This window comes from Mesocricetus auratus, unplaced genomic scaffold, assembly GCF_017639785.1.
Source record: "Mesocricetus auratus isolate SY011 unplaced genomic scaffold, BCM_Maur_2.0 Super-Scaffold_100004, whole genome shotgun sequence".
Taxonomy (NCBI): domain Eukaryota; kingdom Metazoa; phylum Chordata; class Mammalia; order Rodentia; family Cricetidae; genus Mesocricetus; species Mesocricetus auratus.
The window spans coordinates 29,274,899-29,291,780 of record NW_024429189.1 but is presented as its reverse complement, the minus strand read 5'-3'; the positions used below and the strand labels follow the sequence as shown (position 1 = coordinate 29,291,780).

The window sequence follows — 16,882 nt, the reverse complement described above, 5'->3', positions numbered from 1 at the left end:
ATGTTTTTCTTTAGACCAATCTTCTCTTTCTGATCAATGGTGAAAATGTTAAAAGCTACAACAGCTATTGGACATGAATGGCTCACCAAGAGGTTACTTGGCTACTCCTTTTATTTGCGGTCTATAGTATTTGCATTTTAAAATGACAACTCACTATTACTTTTGAGTTGTGTTTGTAAACACTTCTAAAACTATATATCAAATCCATTACTTCCCAAAATCTGGCATTTTAAGCCCTTACAATAAATCAAAGTCCTTTATCACTTTGGTAAAAACATAAAATATGACAGATTGCCTTTGTTTTAGAAATTGTAGTGGATGAGATGTTCCATCTTGTTGGAAAGTGATCTTCCATGTAATGTTAACTAGAAGGGTTACTTGAGCACAAAACACATGTAACTGACTTATGAAATCTATGGTCATATTATTTATGTTTCTTCTCTCTAGCACCTATTACTAGGTTCCTATTGTTGTGGACATATACCTGGCTAACTTTTAAAATTCTTACTTTCCACACTGGGATGTTTTGCCTGCCATGAAGCTTGCCCAGTGAAGTTCTTTACCACATACATCACAACTGTAATGTGATAGGAGATTACCATACCTTAATTCAAGTAAATATGCCACTTAAGATATGCACGTCATACTTTGTCTTTAAAGGTCCTAAATTGGAACAGTGAGCAATCAGGTCATGAGGCCATTATTTTGACTGCTGTTGCCCATGAGCTCACTCATGCTCTTTCTCTCTCTCTCTCTCTCTCTCTCTCTCTCTCTCTCTCTCTCTCTCTCTCTCTCTCTCTCTCTCTCTCTCTCTCTCTCTCTCCTCTCTCTCTCTTTCTCTCTTTCTCTCTTTCTCTCTGTTTTTTTCTTTGAGATAAGGTTTCTCTGTGTAAAGTCCTGGCTGTCCTGGAACTTGCTTTGTAGACCAGACCGGCCTCAAACTGACAGGTCTGTCTCTTCCTCCTGAGTGCTGGGATTAAATGCTTTCTCCACCTCCGCCTGGCAACACATGAGCCTTCTCTAGATGGGATGAAGTTGTGGCCTCCCACTACGCCCACATCAGACCTCAACAGAGCTATTCCAAAGTCTGAACATGGAAATCTGAATTTAGTGTGTGGATACATGTCCATGAAACAACTCCTCAGGGGTCTCAAATTATAGTAGTTCTCCCTTGCAATATTCCCAAATTGCTGGTCTGGCAGGCAGTCACACTATGATAAGAAGTAAAAGTACACTTGTTTCAAATTAGAATGTCAGTAAGCTATCACATTCTGAAATTCATATGGAAATAAATAATATATCTTAAAATTTATCCCCAAGCCTTCTCAAAATGAAACAAGAGTACAAATTTAAATACATAATGCCTTAAAATTAACAGGTCTTGGCATATAAAAGTTAATTTGCATTTCAGTACACACAGAGAGAGAGCAAATACACTGTGAACCACACCACACGCAGTGGCTCAGTGAAATCTTTCTGTCCCTTCCTCTCTCATGGTAAAGGGGGGGGCTTCCATTTCCTGATCCGTAAGCCCAGCATTACATCTGCTGGGCGGTGTGAACATGTGTGTGCATTTGATACTTCACTGTGCTTAGGCTGAGTGATTAATATTGGCTTTAGATTAATAAAATGGATAAAGGGTAATTTTCTCCTGTCAGACATTGAAATTCTGCAGTATTCTTTTGTCCTATGCCATGTCTTTCTCTCTGAATGCTGACACTATTTAAGGCTTAACAGCCTAATACATATACTCTAAATCTTTATTCTGTTAATGTCGTTGTACCTTGTTTGTCAAATAGATGTGACATCTGCAGTGAGCTTCCATAAATCACTGAGAGAAGATGCCACTAATTATAGTCAGAAAAAGAATCCATCTTCTCTCTTGTGCTTTATGGCTTCTTACAGAGTTAGAAATTTGGCTTTTCACATTGAATGAAACAGAAAATATTTTCAATGGTTCATTCCAACTCACTTTCATAATGAACAAGGAGTGTTGTAGAATAATGCAGTTTCAAGTTTTCTGTAGATATCAGCCCTTAGTTGCTCTTCCTATGTAACTTGGTAAAATCACAGTAAACAAAGAGTTAGTAGCATCTCCGTTGATCTTAATAGTGAAAAATGTGAGCAAGATCAATAAATGTTGCTATGTCCTTTCTTCCCTTTAATAGATATCAAAGACTGACGTGAATTGGTGGATTGGAATTGAAGAAGGAGCAGCCAGTGACCCAATTCAGTATGAACCGAGATTAATCTGTATTTAGCATCATTTGACAAGTTGCATGTGCAGAATGATCGGACTGGATTTTGGTGACCAGTTTACTGAATAGCCTTCAACTGTTATCCTTAACATACAAATTTTCATTCTTCTAATCAAAGGCACTAGTGTTTTTTAAGTCAATACTAATACCAGTCTACACCACAACCATGTGCACCACCACCTGTGAGAGCCTTTGCCTTCCCGTGTGTGTGTGTGTGTGTGTGTGTGTGTGTGTGTGTGTAATAAAACCATGGCACAAACTTGACTTTTAGAAAACTTTGGTGTATACAATGCAGTACTAACTGTAGGCAAGATACTGCATGTATTTACCCAAATTGAATGAACTATTACATTTTCAGTCCATACCCCAGAACTACAAGGATGGACTCAGATACTGAACATACTTAATTCTTTTCAATTTTCCCCGGGGCTGGAGAGATGGCTCAGTGGTTAAGAGCACTCGCTTCTCTTCCAGAGCTTGGTTTCCAGCACCCACAATGGGCAGCTCACAAACCTCCTGTAACTCCAGCTCAACGGTATTTGATGGGACCCTTCTGGTCTCCACAGGCATCTTCATGCATGTGGCATAAATGTACATAGTGATTACGACATGACACACATGTGAAAAAACAATGATCTTTTCAATTTTTTAAAAATTTTCCCGCAGTTGGCATAATGGGTCTCCTGTGATATTCCAGAACTGGGACAAAGGAAGAGAAACAAGAGTGGATAACCAGAACCAGCAATGTGTCTTCATTTCTTCTGTAACAGGTTACTTTACTTACCCATGTTTGGGTTTACACTGCTGACATGCCTAGCGGCTGCCAGGCTCCTTCATGTGGTTTCCATTGATTGTGTGCAATCTCATTAGCTGTCTGATTTCTGGATGCCCACCCATCCCGTGAAATCATGCAGTCACATTCCTGAAAATAGCTTACAAATGCCTAAGTCCTCACGAGCCAGCAGAATACAAAGTGAACCTGCTGAAACTGTTACAGACATGCACTTCTGTGACTGCAGAAATGGCTCAGAGGCTAAGAGCACTGGCTGCTCTTCCAGAAGACCTGATGTCTATTTCCAGCGCCTACATAGTAGCTCACAACCATCTGTAACTCGAGTTCCAGGGGATCCAATGTCCTCTTCTGACCTCCTCTGGGACCAGACACACACATGGTGGACATACATGCATTGAGCAGAATGCTCATGCACATACAATAATGAAATTAGGAAATCTTTTTTAAAGACAAACATGCATTTTCATATCAAATATAAACAAAACAGATGTTTCTTGTCCCTACCCAAAACAATTAAGAATTGTTCACTAATTTTACCAGGAAATATGCTAAAGCTTGAGACTGAAGTAGGAGTAGAATTAAAAATATACAGGAAGCAGCTACATCGAAAAGAAGGTATGAGTGAGAGCAGAAGCAAAATGTACTAAAAGTAGAAAATTACCAAAAGTAGATTACCAAAACTGTAAAGGTGAACTCATCAAAAGATACGGTGGGGAAAATGTGCTGTAAATGCTGCTCTCTGTGAAACGTCAGTGTGGAGCTGTCTTTCACCCATCTCTGCTTTCCTAGGTGTAAACTTTAACCTCTGTGCAACTTACTTCCATCTTCCCTCGTGTAATTAAAACCTATGTTCAGGGCTGGAAAGGGGGCCCCAGTTAAGGGCACTGACTGCCCTTCCAGGGGCCCCGGGGTTCAATTCCCAGCACCACATGGCAGCGCACAACTGTCTGTAACTCCAATTCCAGGGGATCTGGTATCCTCATGCAGACAACACCAATGCCCATAAAAACAAATTCGCCCTTTTTCAATCCTTACATTCAGTTCACTGTTTTATTATCGTTAATGTTGTTGTAGTTAATTATTATTTTATTACTTCTGGCCCTGACGACTGCTCATCTTAGACAAGCACCTGTTTGCAAGTTGGACCCAATAGCACCCCGAGGTTAGAAGCTGCCTTCTCTGTGTTCTGAGAAGAGTCCTGCCTACCTGAGTGTCTACTGACACCAGCCATCCTTTCCCCCAAAAAGTCATCTTCATAATGAACATGGCCAGGAGAGAAATAAAGAGGAAAAGTGACCCTCCCCCGTGGGCGGGCCTCTGCAGTTAGGGGAAGCTGTAGTTAATCCGCTTTGCCCGCAGGTGTCACAACAGCCTATGGAAAGGGCTGCTCGGCAGGAACGGCTGGGGGTCCACACTGACAGTCACAGCTCAGCCCCCCTTTGAAGCCCATGGTTTTTACCCCTCTTTTGATCTAAGGAGCTGGACCTGCCCTGCGTTGTGCATGCAGCTTGTCTGTCATTTTTTTACTCAGTGTTAACCGGCACCCTGGCACCTTTCCTCTGGAAGCGAAGCCATTCTAAACTAAAAGACTGGTTTGCAGGAAGCTGGGAAGTTGGGGAGTCTGTCTTAGAGAAGATGTGTTCATATGGGAGTCTGTCTTGTATAAGGGTCAAGACTGAGAAAAACTCCTTTTTAAGAAGTTCCCGATTTAATTATTCTGCATTATCATGTAGGTTGAGTGTCTTTTATCCGACACGAGGATGATGTGTTTTGATGCTTGCAAGTTGTGGGTGTTTACAGGGGCTTTACCAGTGAGCTGTCTCCAAGCTAAACATCTGAAACTAGAAATGCCTTGAGACTTTCCAGATACCGTGTCAGGATTCAAATGTTTTAAGATTTAGATATTTACATTAGGTGTACTCTACCTGCATTTTCTGACGAAGTATGTAAGTTTAGAAATGTTTTAAAATCTTTAGAAATGATGATCTATTTCTTGTCTTAGGATCATTTCCCTGTATGCTGAAGTTGGATACTTTAAAGACTATGAGGTCTTATTTTCTTCCCAAGTCATATTCATAGGACTTCAAATTAATCTTGTTTCAATTATAACATTTGTTTCCTTTTTTTGAAAGTTCTTTACATTCTTCCCTTCTAATTACTCAGGAGGCACCTTGCCTGAGGAGGTGTCACTAGAGATCACTATGGTTAGTAGTTTAGTTCAGTTTCCAGACTTCAGAAAATAAGATTATTAAAAACCATAGCAGTCGCCGGGTGGTGGTGGGCCCCCACCTTTAATCCCAGCACTCGGGAGGCAGAGGCAGGTGGATCTCTGTGAGTTCGAGACCAAGCCTGGTTTATCGAGCGAGTTCCAGGACAGGCTCCAAAACAATACAAAGAAACCCTGTCTCAAAAAAAACAAAACAAAACAAAACAAAACAAAAACATAGCAGTCATGAAAATTGACTCAAAGATTGTAAAGGGACTGTCCTAGTTCCTACGGTGTTTCTGACCTGTCTCCTCCCACAGGGCTCTGGGGGACTGAGAACTGTTCTGTTTCTATGCCCAGCATTTGCAAGAGAGCGAAAATATGGGTCATCGAGAAGGAGAAACCACCCATGGAGCACGGGACATGCCCCAAGGACTGGCTTTATCTTAACCATAAGGTACATTTCCTCTTGTAAAGTCACCTTTGTTTCTCTTGTGTAGAACTTCAGTTGAAAAGTAACTAAAAGTGAGTGTAGTTTGGGGGTTTGCTTGTTTGTTTAGCACCAGTGACCTGAGATGTCACTGTCACAGCTTTCCAATGACTTCAGAAGCTTTCCCTTTGGGAACAAAAAAGTTTCATGTGAGGCAACTGTGCCTCCACACCTCATTTGTAGATTTTACTAGTGGTATCCCTTGTGCTGTATGAGTCACTAGATATGTGTGTGTGTGTATGTGTGTTTGTGTGTGCAGCGCATGCGTGTGTGTACACCTGTGTGTGCCTGCGTGACAATTCATCCAGCCATAAGCCCTGCAAATAAACAATAAACTTCAGAGGGCCTGTATTCCATCCCTCCTCATCTTCCCCGCCCAGAAGCAGCAGGATTCTACCCACCTGTAAACTGATGAACTAACAATGTCATTTGGTCACTGTCATTTTGAGCCTCATAAAACTGATGCTTCAGTGCTGAATTCAATTTAAGAGTAAAAGCTTGCCAGCAGGGACGCTGTCAACCAGGGTTACGATCTCTGATTCTCCCTTCAATTAAGGCTGAGATTTTGCATCCATCCCTTATGTTTTGTAATAAAAATAATTTTACAGGCCTTGGGTAGAAGCGACTAAGACAAATCCCAAACTATAATTGTTTAACTCTTAGAGAATTAAGACATGAAACGGTGTCATAATTTCATATGCTAACATGAAATTGCTCTTTGTAGACAGCCAGATTTCAATCTAAGTTCTGGGTCACACACTCTTCTTCACCCTCTTGCTGTCACTGTTAACTAGTCACATATGGCTAGTTTAATCATGGTGAAATACACACACCTTAGGATTTTCTACCTGAGTCATTTTCAGTGTGTGGCTTGCCAGTGCTCGGCATCAGTATGTTGTACGGTGCATTCCACGTCCTTTTCCTTCTTGCAGATCCAAAACGCTACATTCATTAGATAATAACAACTCCCTATTCCTCTTCCCGCATCACATCCTGGCTCCTAAATAAATGGCTCCACCATTATACCTCATGTCTGTCTGAACTTGAATCCTGTACATGGAGACATGCAGTATTCATTATGACTGGCTCACTTAGTATGATGCCTTTAAGCCTCAGCCATGTTATGACCAAAAGTCACTGTGGAGAGCCATTCAGTTTACTGGGCTTCCTTACAAAGCATAGGCAAAGGGTCGCCCTATGAGAAAGTCTTTACCTGTCCAGGATGATGGCACAGTCTCATGGACAGAGCCTTCTTCTCCTACCCTTCCCCTGCCTATATACCCTCGCCCCTCCCCTAGGCCGCATGTAGTCAGAGCAGAGTTGTATGCAGCAGGTGTTATGAAGCAGTAGATGAAGTCATACTCAGATGAGGGTCTCATGACCCTCTTCCTCCCAGTGATAGTAAGCAGTCAACGAGTCCAGCTGGGGCAATCTTCTGCAGGAAGCACAGCTGAGCTGAAGATGTCTGGCTCAGAAGCTATTCCTATGCAACATGTGGCCACCTTTTACTCACATCTGGAGCCGTCCCCATCAGTGGACAGGTCCCAGCAGAGGGTGTAAGGAGTTAGGGAGGGAAGGAGGTGAGCCAGGCAATGATGGTCAGGAGAACCTTGCAGCCTGACTGACTAGCGGCCAGCATGCTTCTTTATTTCCACAGAATTTAGTAAGTAGGGATACATTCATACTGTTCCAAAACATAGATCATATCATTTTTGGTTTTGGACATGTGTTCCACTGCCTTTTACACATCTTTTAGTCATCATTGATAAGCCATCACAGAATAGAACTATTTTTTATAGTCATTTTCCCCTCAAGTTTTGACATCATTGATAAACAGTTATCTTTTATAACCATTTTTACTCATCAACCCTATAACCCAATTTTTAATAATCTAGAGGCATATGACAGTCTGTTCTCAGGCTAGTTGCTTTTGTAGCTACAAGGACACTAGACCAAACAAAATCTTCAAGCCAGCCTGGGTAAATTGCCATATCCCAAGCAGAGTATTATTAACTCGTAACGGTCAGAATACCCAAGAAAAGTCCGCAGGCCAAAGCTGCTGCAGTTATTATTCAAATTCTGGCATAATGCAATGTTCACATTTATATCTCTATAGAATTTGCTTAGAAGTCTAATCCTGGCATTCTGTTGTTCCTTGGTCATAGACACCACAGTGGCTCTGCATGTGCTAACTTTTCTAAGAAAGGAAGATCCTGATGTCTCATTCTTATATCATCTTTTTACATTTTTATTTGTCCATCAGTATAAGTCTCTGTTTAGGGCAGAAGTTACTTTAGCTAACTAATCTAACTTTGCTGCTGTAGATGCCACGTAATTGCCAGAGTGTATAGTGGAAAAAGGCTTGCAATCTGAACTGCAGCCAGCTCCTCTAGCCCACTGAATTTTTTTTTCATTTAAATTAGAAATAAGCTTGCTTCCCATGTCAATCCCAGCTCCCTCTCCTTCCCCTGCTCCCCCGCCCCCACAAGCCCCATCAACTTCCCCAAACCCCCACCCAATCCCCACTCCACTCTCCAGGGAGAGTGAGACTCTTCATGGGGGATCTCCAAAGTCTGTCACATCATCCAAGGCAGGCCTAGGCCCTCCCTATGTGTCCAGGCTGAGAGAGCATCCCTCCATGGGGAATGGGCTCCCAAAGTCCATTCGTATGCCAGGGATAAATACTGATCTTGTACCGGAGGCCTCCTCACTGACACCCATGTTCAGAGAGTCATCAGTCTGGGGTCCATGAGCTCCGCCTTGTTCAGGTCAGCTGTCTCTGCAGCCCACCGAATCTTTCACTTTGGTTTGATTATCTTGCTTCATATTCTTCTTTTAATTTGTATGAGATTTATTTTTTAAAGAATTGCAATTATTAAAATATCAGCACTACCCATAGTAATCTACAGAAGCAATGCAATCTCCGTCAATATGTCACTGGCATTTTCCACAGAAATAGGAAAAGAATAATGCTACAATGTACATCAGTGTATACATTTCCAAGTTCCAGTTTTCATTCCTCCTGGAGATAAACCTAGAAGCATAATTGCTAAGTCAGGATGCTCTTGCTTAGGTATTTGAGAAACTGACAAATGTCTTTTCCCAGCAAATAAACAATTTACAATTGTATATGTAACAGGAGGTTTCATTCATGTACTGGGGAGAAATGTTTAATTAAGTCATTTGTCCCTGTTTTAATTAAGTCATATGTTTGTTTTTAACTGTTGAATTATAGACATTCTTTCTGGTATTATGTGTAATGAATTCCTATCAGATTTTACCCCTGATAATTATAAGGATGTTCTCCCTTATAATTATAATGCCTTTTGGTGCGTGCAAATCTATAATTTTGATGAAGCCCAGTGTATCCACTTTTTGTTCTGGTTCTCATGCTATTGGTATCACATCTAAGAACACAGCCTCAAATCATATGTCATAAATACTTTCCCCTACATCATCTACGTGATTTTGGTTCAGACTTGGATTCTGATTGGCTATTACTTCATCCATATGACTGTTAGTTTCTTTCTTTCTTTTTTTTTTTTCTTTTTTTTTTTTTTTTTTGGTTTTTACGAGACAGGATTTCTCTGTATTGTTTTGGAGGCTATCGGTCCAGCCCAGCCTGGAACTCACAGAGATCCGCCTGCCTCTGCCTCCCAAGTGCTGGGATTAAAGGCGTGCGCCACCACCGCCCGGCGACTGTTAGTTTCTTAAGGCCGTTAGAACAAGTGCATCCCAGTAGTTACGGGTACAAACAAATGCCTACCTTATCTCAAAACTTCATTTTAAACTAGAATCAAAAAGCAAGCGTTTGTACCTTGAACATCCATGGGCGTAGGGAGTAGACAGAGAAATGGAGACTAGGGTCCTGTGGTCTTTTGTGAGGGCACACCTTGGTTTCTTAAGGCTTCAATGGCCACAGCACCTCCCAATGTAGCCACCTGTAGAGAAAGCCTTTATGTGAGGGTACTTCTGAGGAGGGTGTAACTTTGATAAAGTTTCATTCCTGAACGAGGTGGGTGAAGAAACTGTAGGGACTGTAGAGCATCCTCAGCAGTTAAGAGCCTGTTCTGCTCCTCCAGGGGACCCAAGTTCAAATCCCAGCACCCACAGGGGGCAGTTCACAGTTGCATTTAACTCTAGCTCCAGGGCATCTGACACCCTCAGGCACCGGCACTAACTTACACATATAAAAACAATCTTTAAAAAGAGAGGAAGAATCACAATAACCAATAATAAAATAAAATAATGTCTCATAACAAAATTAAGGGACTGTCCCCCCTCTTTATTTTGATCTCTTTCCCACACAAATATCCTACCTTTATTGTCATTGCACTTCAGTTCTGTAACTGTAACTGCAGCTGAGATAGTGAAAACCACGAATAAGAAGAGACTGGTGCTGGTGTTACTCAGACAGTCTGGAAGCCAGTGAAGGATTGCTGCCGAGAGAGGTAGCTAGCACCAATGGACCGTTTCCCCCGTTAATTCTTGAAGCTGCAGAAAGAAAAGTGGGGGATACGTTCCGAACAAATTTCAACACATTATGGGCCATTAAACTTCCCCTCTTCTTCATCAACTCTTCCAAGGACTAATTTTTATTACTTAAAAAAAAAAACCTCAGCTGACAAGTTAATCGCCTTTTTAAGAGTTTTAAGAAGCAAGATATCTGGATGCTAAACATCCTTCCCAATGACTCATAAATCATCTTCTCTGTGTGTGATAATGTAGCTTAATGACGTATGGGAAGTTTGACAAGAAGCAGGGTCAAAAGGGAAGTCTTCCCTATCTTTTTCTTTCTCTTCTCCCTTTCCACTCCCCCCCACTGTGTGTGTGTGTGTGTGTGTGTGTCTATGTGTCTATATGTTGTATATCATTATTCCAGACCTCAGTTCAGTGTCAATGGCTCCTTGAGTAGCATCTAAGGCAGAGGAGGAGGAGAGGGTAAGGATATCCACAAAGTTTCAGACATAGACATTCAATGACAATGACTGAAGAGAAACTGAGAAGAGACCACATTTGAATGAAATAGTATAGATACTATTCCCAAATGTTGACCAGAAACTACTTTGGAACAAAGGAGTTTTATTATTTTTAGCTTATTTGCAATATTATAGGGCCTCCTTAATTCACAATTGTGAGCAGAGATGCATAAAACTTGATCACATTCTGCAAATTTGTCAGAAGGTAAAAAAGTTAAAATCAGGGTGCCATCCTTCCTCCAGATGTTCTGCCTTAATTATTAACAGCACTGTTTCATAGTGTGTTAGTAAATATGGTATATTTTAGAAAAATAAGCCTGCGGTAATAGGATGCCATAGTTCCACTGTCAAATAGATCCTGGCTGCAGGAAACATGTAAGGCTGTGAAGAGCGAGTTTTCCTGCAAAGAAGGGTGGAGCAAACTGAGCCAGCAAGAGTCACTGGTATTTATGAATAGTTCATTAGTGACTATCTGAACACAAGGTGAACTCGAATTAAATGATAAGACTTCCCAATAATTAGTGTGTGCCACTCGTTGGGATTTGTAATTAGAAGAAAGAAGCAGAGTAAAAAGGAACAGATAAAAGGGTGGTTGTTATAAAGCGAAACTCCTTTAAAGGCAATTCTGCTTCTTTGTGAAGCAAACAAGAAAGAGGTATGCAGGAGACTTGGAAACCCACTCCTGTCTTGATCACTAACTCAGGCTGCATCACAGCTTCTGACTTTTAACCCTAAAAACTGTAAAAAGCCCTGGAATCCTAAAGAAAGACGCCACCAGAACTGAGTTTTGGGAAAACTGGCCCTGGGGCTACTAATATTTTGGCCTGGATAGTTCTTTATTGTGGGAAAATTATACAGTCACTCACAGCAGTATCTGGCATCATCGTAGACTCCATCTGCCTCTGCCAGCGGTAACTCTTCCCAAACTAAAAATAACTAAGATTGTCCCCAGATTTTGTGGAAATAGCCACAAGAGTAAAAATCATGCTATATGAGAACTGCTGTGTTAAGTCTAGAATGCCTGTGAGTGTCATTGTGCAATTGACTACAGGGAGTTGGTGTCTTGGAGAACCAGAAACACAAGCAGGAGATCAGAGTGGGATGTGCCTGTTGCCTACATTAGTTAAGGAGACCACTGGGCTTGTCCCCAGAATGCTGCTCTCCTCCAGGAGTGGAAGCGTGGTGATCTTGTAGAGTCTTTACCTACTCCTCTGGAGAAGTCCATGAGGTGGGCACATAAAACACATAGCCTACAAGGTTAAGGTAGAGGATGTGGGCATGTCTGGGCATGTTCAGTCCAGTGTCACACAGATGAAGGACACGAACACTCTGGGTCAATGTTGTAGTGAGAGAGACAAGTTTATGTGCCCAAAGGAACAGGGAAGAGTGCCTCTATGAGGTTAGTAATTTGGACTGATTTTTCTTTGTCTTCAAATGCACATATCATGTGAGTACATATACAAGTGTTTGCATGTGTGTAAGTACATATGATTATATAGTTGCGAGTATGTGTGTCCACGCTCGTGTGGAGGCCCAAGGTTGACATTGGTTTTCTTCCTCAAATGCTCTTTATCTTTTATATTGAGGCAGGTGTTATGCCCAGATAGAGGAGTCTCCCCAAAAACAACAAGGAAACCAAATCTCGTATGTAAAAGCAAAGAGCCTTTATTCAAGTTTGAACTCAGACTCTCTGTGTGTCCCACACATTGGCAAGATCAGGGAGCCTCAAGCTCAGTTGGGGTAGGGTTTTATCATAGCAGAGGTTGGGATGAGGGATTTCTAAGGTTCAAGACCCCTGACTGGTTGACATTTGTGCTGGGCTAAGGGATATTAGGTAATCTTATCTATAATGGTTGGACCCATTAGGTACTTTCCCTTGGATGGTCCATTCTTGGGTGGTGCCTGGGTAGTCTCAGTTTGTGATCTTTCCTGGAGCCAAGTATTGCCTTAGGGTAATCTGAAACTCAGGCCTTTGTTGAGCTTGTCATGGCGGGGCCCTACAGAGGCTCTCAATACTGGAGCCAGCTTGCTCAAGCGATCCCTATCTCTACCTCCCACTTGTTGGGATTACTATTGGAAAGCCCCCATGTCACTTGACTTTTTTATATGAGTTCCGGGGATCTGAATCCCAGCCATCTTGCTTGTGTGGCAAGTGCTCTCCCATTGAGCCATTTCAACTGCCCTATAACTGGACTTCCTTGTTTCTCAAAAAAAAAAAAAAAAAAAAGGTTTACACTGGAGAAAATAAAAAAGGAAAGGATACATAAATACTACTTAGTGGGATTGTTCTCCTCCAAGGTTCCTGTCTCACTAAATGCCTTGAAATTGATAGTCGTTTCATAGTAGGGTCTTTTATCTCCTAGACAGGTATTTATGGATTATCTTTGATGTGGTGCCAAGAAGATTAACTCTGCTTTTCTGGAGTAATGGTGGTCGAGAGGAGATGATACCTGATAGGTCAGAAATTAGAGAATAAGGGAAAAGAGCACCATCCCAAAGTAAGGCAGGAAAGGCGACACTCTCATATTCGTGTTTCTAGGTAAACTGGGGTTAGTTTGAAATTTTCTCTGTAGCTCAATCCTGGGGTCAGACCTGCCAATGACTAGGGCTGGCTGTGTTCACTGAGGAGGCAGCTGAGTGTAAAGAGAAATTGTCATCACTTTCTGGATGCAATGTCCCTGCATGAAGTCTCTCCTGACTTCTGTGGAATCTGTTCTGAAGTGTTAGTGTCTCAGTCTTCTTTCTCCCTCTTGACTTTACTTCAGCTGTTCCTACCATGTTTACATTTTCTTGAGCAAGATGGGCACACTAGGCCAATTATATCATTCTGATTCTCATACCATCTCATAGTAAGGAAACCGTGACAGTCACAGGCCTGCACCATGGCTCAGTAGGTAAAAACACTTACCTCAGCAGCCTGACTGACTGTGTGAGTTTGGTCCCTGGACCCCACAGTGGAAGGAGAGAACTGACTCCTTAGAGTTGTCCTCTGACCTTCATGTGTGTGACATAATAAAAAATTTTTGTTAAAGTCGCCTACCTCGTGGTGAAAATCTAGTCTGTATTTTTGTGTCCTATTTAGCATCAGTGGTAATCTTTGTTCCTCAGTTGTCTCCTTTGTTTTCGGCTTCCTCTTACCTCCCTCATTGTCTTTCTGTAACTTCCTGTGTGCTTTCTGGTACGTGGCTGACTCTGAGTTTCTAGTGAGCTTCAATCCTCCATGTCCTTTCATCTCTCACTGAAGTAAGGAAGTCTCTTTATAGATGGCATCTAGCTAAGCCACTCTGATGGGCTCTCTGTATTATATTTCTCTTATTGGTTGATGAATAAAACACTGTTTGGCCAATAGGGTCAGGTAGGAAGATAGGCAAGACTAAGGAGATGAGAAGAATTCTGGGAAAAGTAGACAGAGAGGCACCACAAAGAGACCACAAAGGAGTAACAGGTCCAGGTATTCTCCAGTAAGCCAAGACCACTTGGAAATACATAGATTAATAGGAATTGGTTAATAATTAAGACAGAGCTAGCCAATAAGAAGCCCTAGCCATCGGCCAACAGTTTATAATTAATATAGAATCTCTGTGTGTTCATTTGGGTCTGAAGCAGCAGAACCTGGTGGGACAAGAAAACTTCAGCTATACCACTCCTTCCTTCTTAGACCAAATCCCCTACTGTAAACCTTGCAAACACTGGGTCCTTCTTAGGAAGAGTGCCCTACTCTACCAAGCAGACCACTCTGCTGTGGCATTTCAGGCGGCAAACACATCCCTGCTTCTGCTCTGCCTCATATGAATGAGACAAAATCTCTTCACCCCAAAGCAGCTTCATTGGCTCCTGCAGAGCAGGCAGAAGACAGATGAGGTCTCTGCCTAAGAAAATTATCTTTTCCAAGTCTGACCTTCGGTGCCTTTGTGAAATTGTTTTATTCCACATAGAACAGTGCAGGAATAAATGCATTGTGTTGTTGTTGTTCGTAGTGCTTCCTAGTGTCGATTCCCAAAGACACTCAAGAGCTGAAGACCTGGACAGGTGCTCAGGACTTCTGCATTGACAAGGGCGGGACACTGGTCTCCATTGAAAGTGAATTGGAACAAGGTAGAGTCTAAGGGTTCAACCAAGCCAAATGGCCACTATCCTTCTAGTATTAATCAAAACATCACCTCAAACTTTCATTTAAAAATCAACATTTAAAACACTGTATTGCTAAGAACACAGGAAATTTCAGTTTGAGCATCAGGGTTTCTGCCCAGACATCTGTGTGAGTCAGTAGGCTGCCTAGAAACTGCTGACATTAGAGGCTTTCACTGGATGGCTACACGGGAGAGAATAAGGACATATTTACATGTGTTCTAGAATGGCTAGAGTAATTTCTCAGGAATATCTACTATAATTGCATGGTAAGTTTTTTAAAGATCACTGAGTTCACCTACACATTTTAACTTGAAACTTAGGCAATTATCTACTTCTGTTTAAATATGATACATTAATCCTCTTTTGTTTAAAACAGTAGGAAGTGAATACTGGAAATTATTTTGCTAATGATCAGATGAAATCTCAGGTTACCCAGCTAATTTCAGTCAGTTTAGACTGAAACCAATATTAAAGATGCTATATTACCTTAATGAGAACAAAGCAAGGAATTCTTACAATTGAGTCATAATGAAGTTTCCCTGTCATTTAAATAGAATTATTTCTATGAACAGCATTTGATGCTGACCTGGTGACTTGTGTGGTATTATTAGAAAATATATTTCTATTTTCCAGCTTTCATTACTATGAATCTTTTCGGCCAGACTACAAATGTGTGGATAGGGTTACGAAGTGATGATCATGAAAAGTGGGTAAATAGGAAGCCTGTGGTATATTCTAACTGGTCTCCATCTGGCATAATAAATGTAAGTTTTAAAAGTTATTGGGGGCAAGATTTACTGGGGATTGAACCCAGGGTCTTGTACACTTTAACTTGTATTCTAAAACCCTCAAGATTTATTTATTTTTACATGATTTTAACAAGAGATCATGATTGAGACTTAGTGATTATAACTTTTTCTGTCCGTATTTTGAAGCTATAAATTTGTATTAGTTTACTAGCCATATGTTAATTTTTAATAATAGAACATTATAACAGTTTCATGGGGTACCATAAACACAATTACACTACAAATCACAATGATTGTTTATCTCAGAGGCTATGAAGAGATTTCTTAATTGGTTCTAATTAGATGTAACTAAGATAATAATGGTGTTTTGTTTTTTAAATTATGCCCTAAATAATTTTTTCCAATGTGACAATAATGTCGTTGCCATGTTTTTATAACATATGTGTTCCTTTAAAGATACCAAGTGATAACGCCTCTAAAGTTCAAAAGCATGTTCCTCTCTGTGCCCTGATATCGAGTAACCCTAATTTTCATTTCACTGGAAAGTGGTATTTTGATGACTGTGGAAAAGAAGGCTATGGATTTGTATGTGAAAAAATGCAAGGTAAGGAATAATCTGGGTTTCATTCCCTTTATTTCCAAACTTCCTTACACAGCTGTTATCTATCATCTTTGCAGCTAACAGCATGAGCTTTTTGTCCTCTGTCCTTGGGTATATTTAGCCATGTACCCTCCACTTCCTGGGACTATGCCATTCAGTTGTGTCCTAAGGACGGCCAAAGCCATCTGACAGATAACCAGTTGTGTCCCAAGGACTGCCAAAGCCATCTGACAGATAACCAAGTTTACACACCAACCCTAGGACCATTAAATAGCTTTATTCCTATGTTCTGGGATTCTGTCTGCACCCATCCATTTTCCCACACTATGATATCAGGATTGGCACAAAGAAAAATACTTTCCCTTGGCTCACTGCTCTCCTCCAAAGTCAAAGTGATGATGTTCATCTCCCTGCCAGACTTCCAAGGTGTCATATTACATAGCAAGAGACTGGGGTGAGCATACTCTGGTTGTCTCTCCAGTTAAAGCCACCAAGATTCAGTCAGGGCCTTGCTTCAACTCAGTCACCCTCCAGAGATGCTACTTCTGAACTCCACAGTCAGATAAGTCAATGCCACTTAATCCTCCAGAGTGAGGGTTAAATCCAAACATATACCACTTTGCAAAGAACACTGACACTGGATCAAAACATAGTCTTATTATGGCAATTTTAAAA

General features: G+C 41.2%; 1 protein-coding gene across 1 annotated transcript in view; it reads left to right on the top strand.

The window, feature by feature from the left end:
- The window catches only part of Pla2r1 (phospholipase A2 receptor 1), a 120,664-nt gene that overhangs the window by 91,457 nt on the left and 12,325 nt on the right, over nucleotides 1-16,882 (top strand). Inside the window, exons 18-23 of the mRNA XM_005068998.4 lie at nucleotides 2,169-2,233; nucleotides 2,925-3,028; nucleotides 5,578-5,714; nucleotides 14,704-14,821; nucleotides 15,491-15,621; nucleotides 16,063-16,210. Coding sequence (XP_005069055.1) covers nucleotides 2,169-2,233; nucleotides 2,925-3,028; nucleotides 5,578-5,714; nucleotides 14,704-14,821; nucleotides 15,491-15,621; nucleotides 16,063-16,210 — 703 coding nt within the window. The remainder of the gene's footprint in view (nucleotides 1-2,168; nucleotides 2,234-2,924; nucleotides 3,029-5,577; nucleotides 5,715-14,703; nucleotides 14,822-15,490; nucleotides 15,622-16,062; nucleotides 16,211-16,882) is intronic.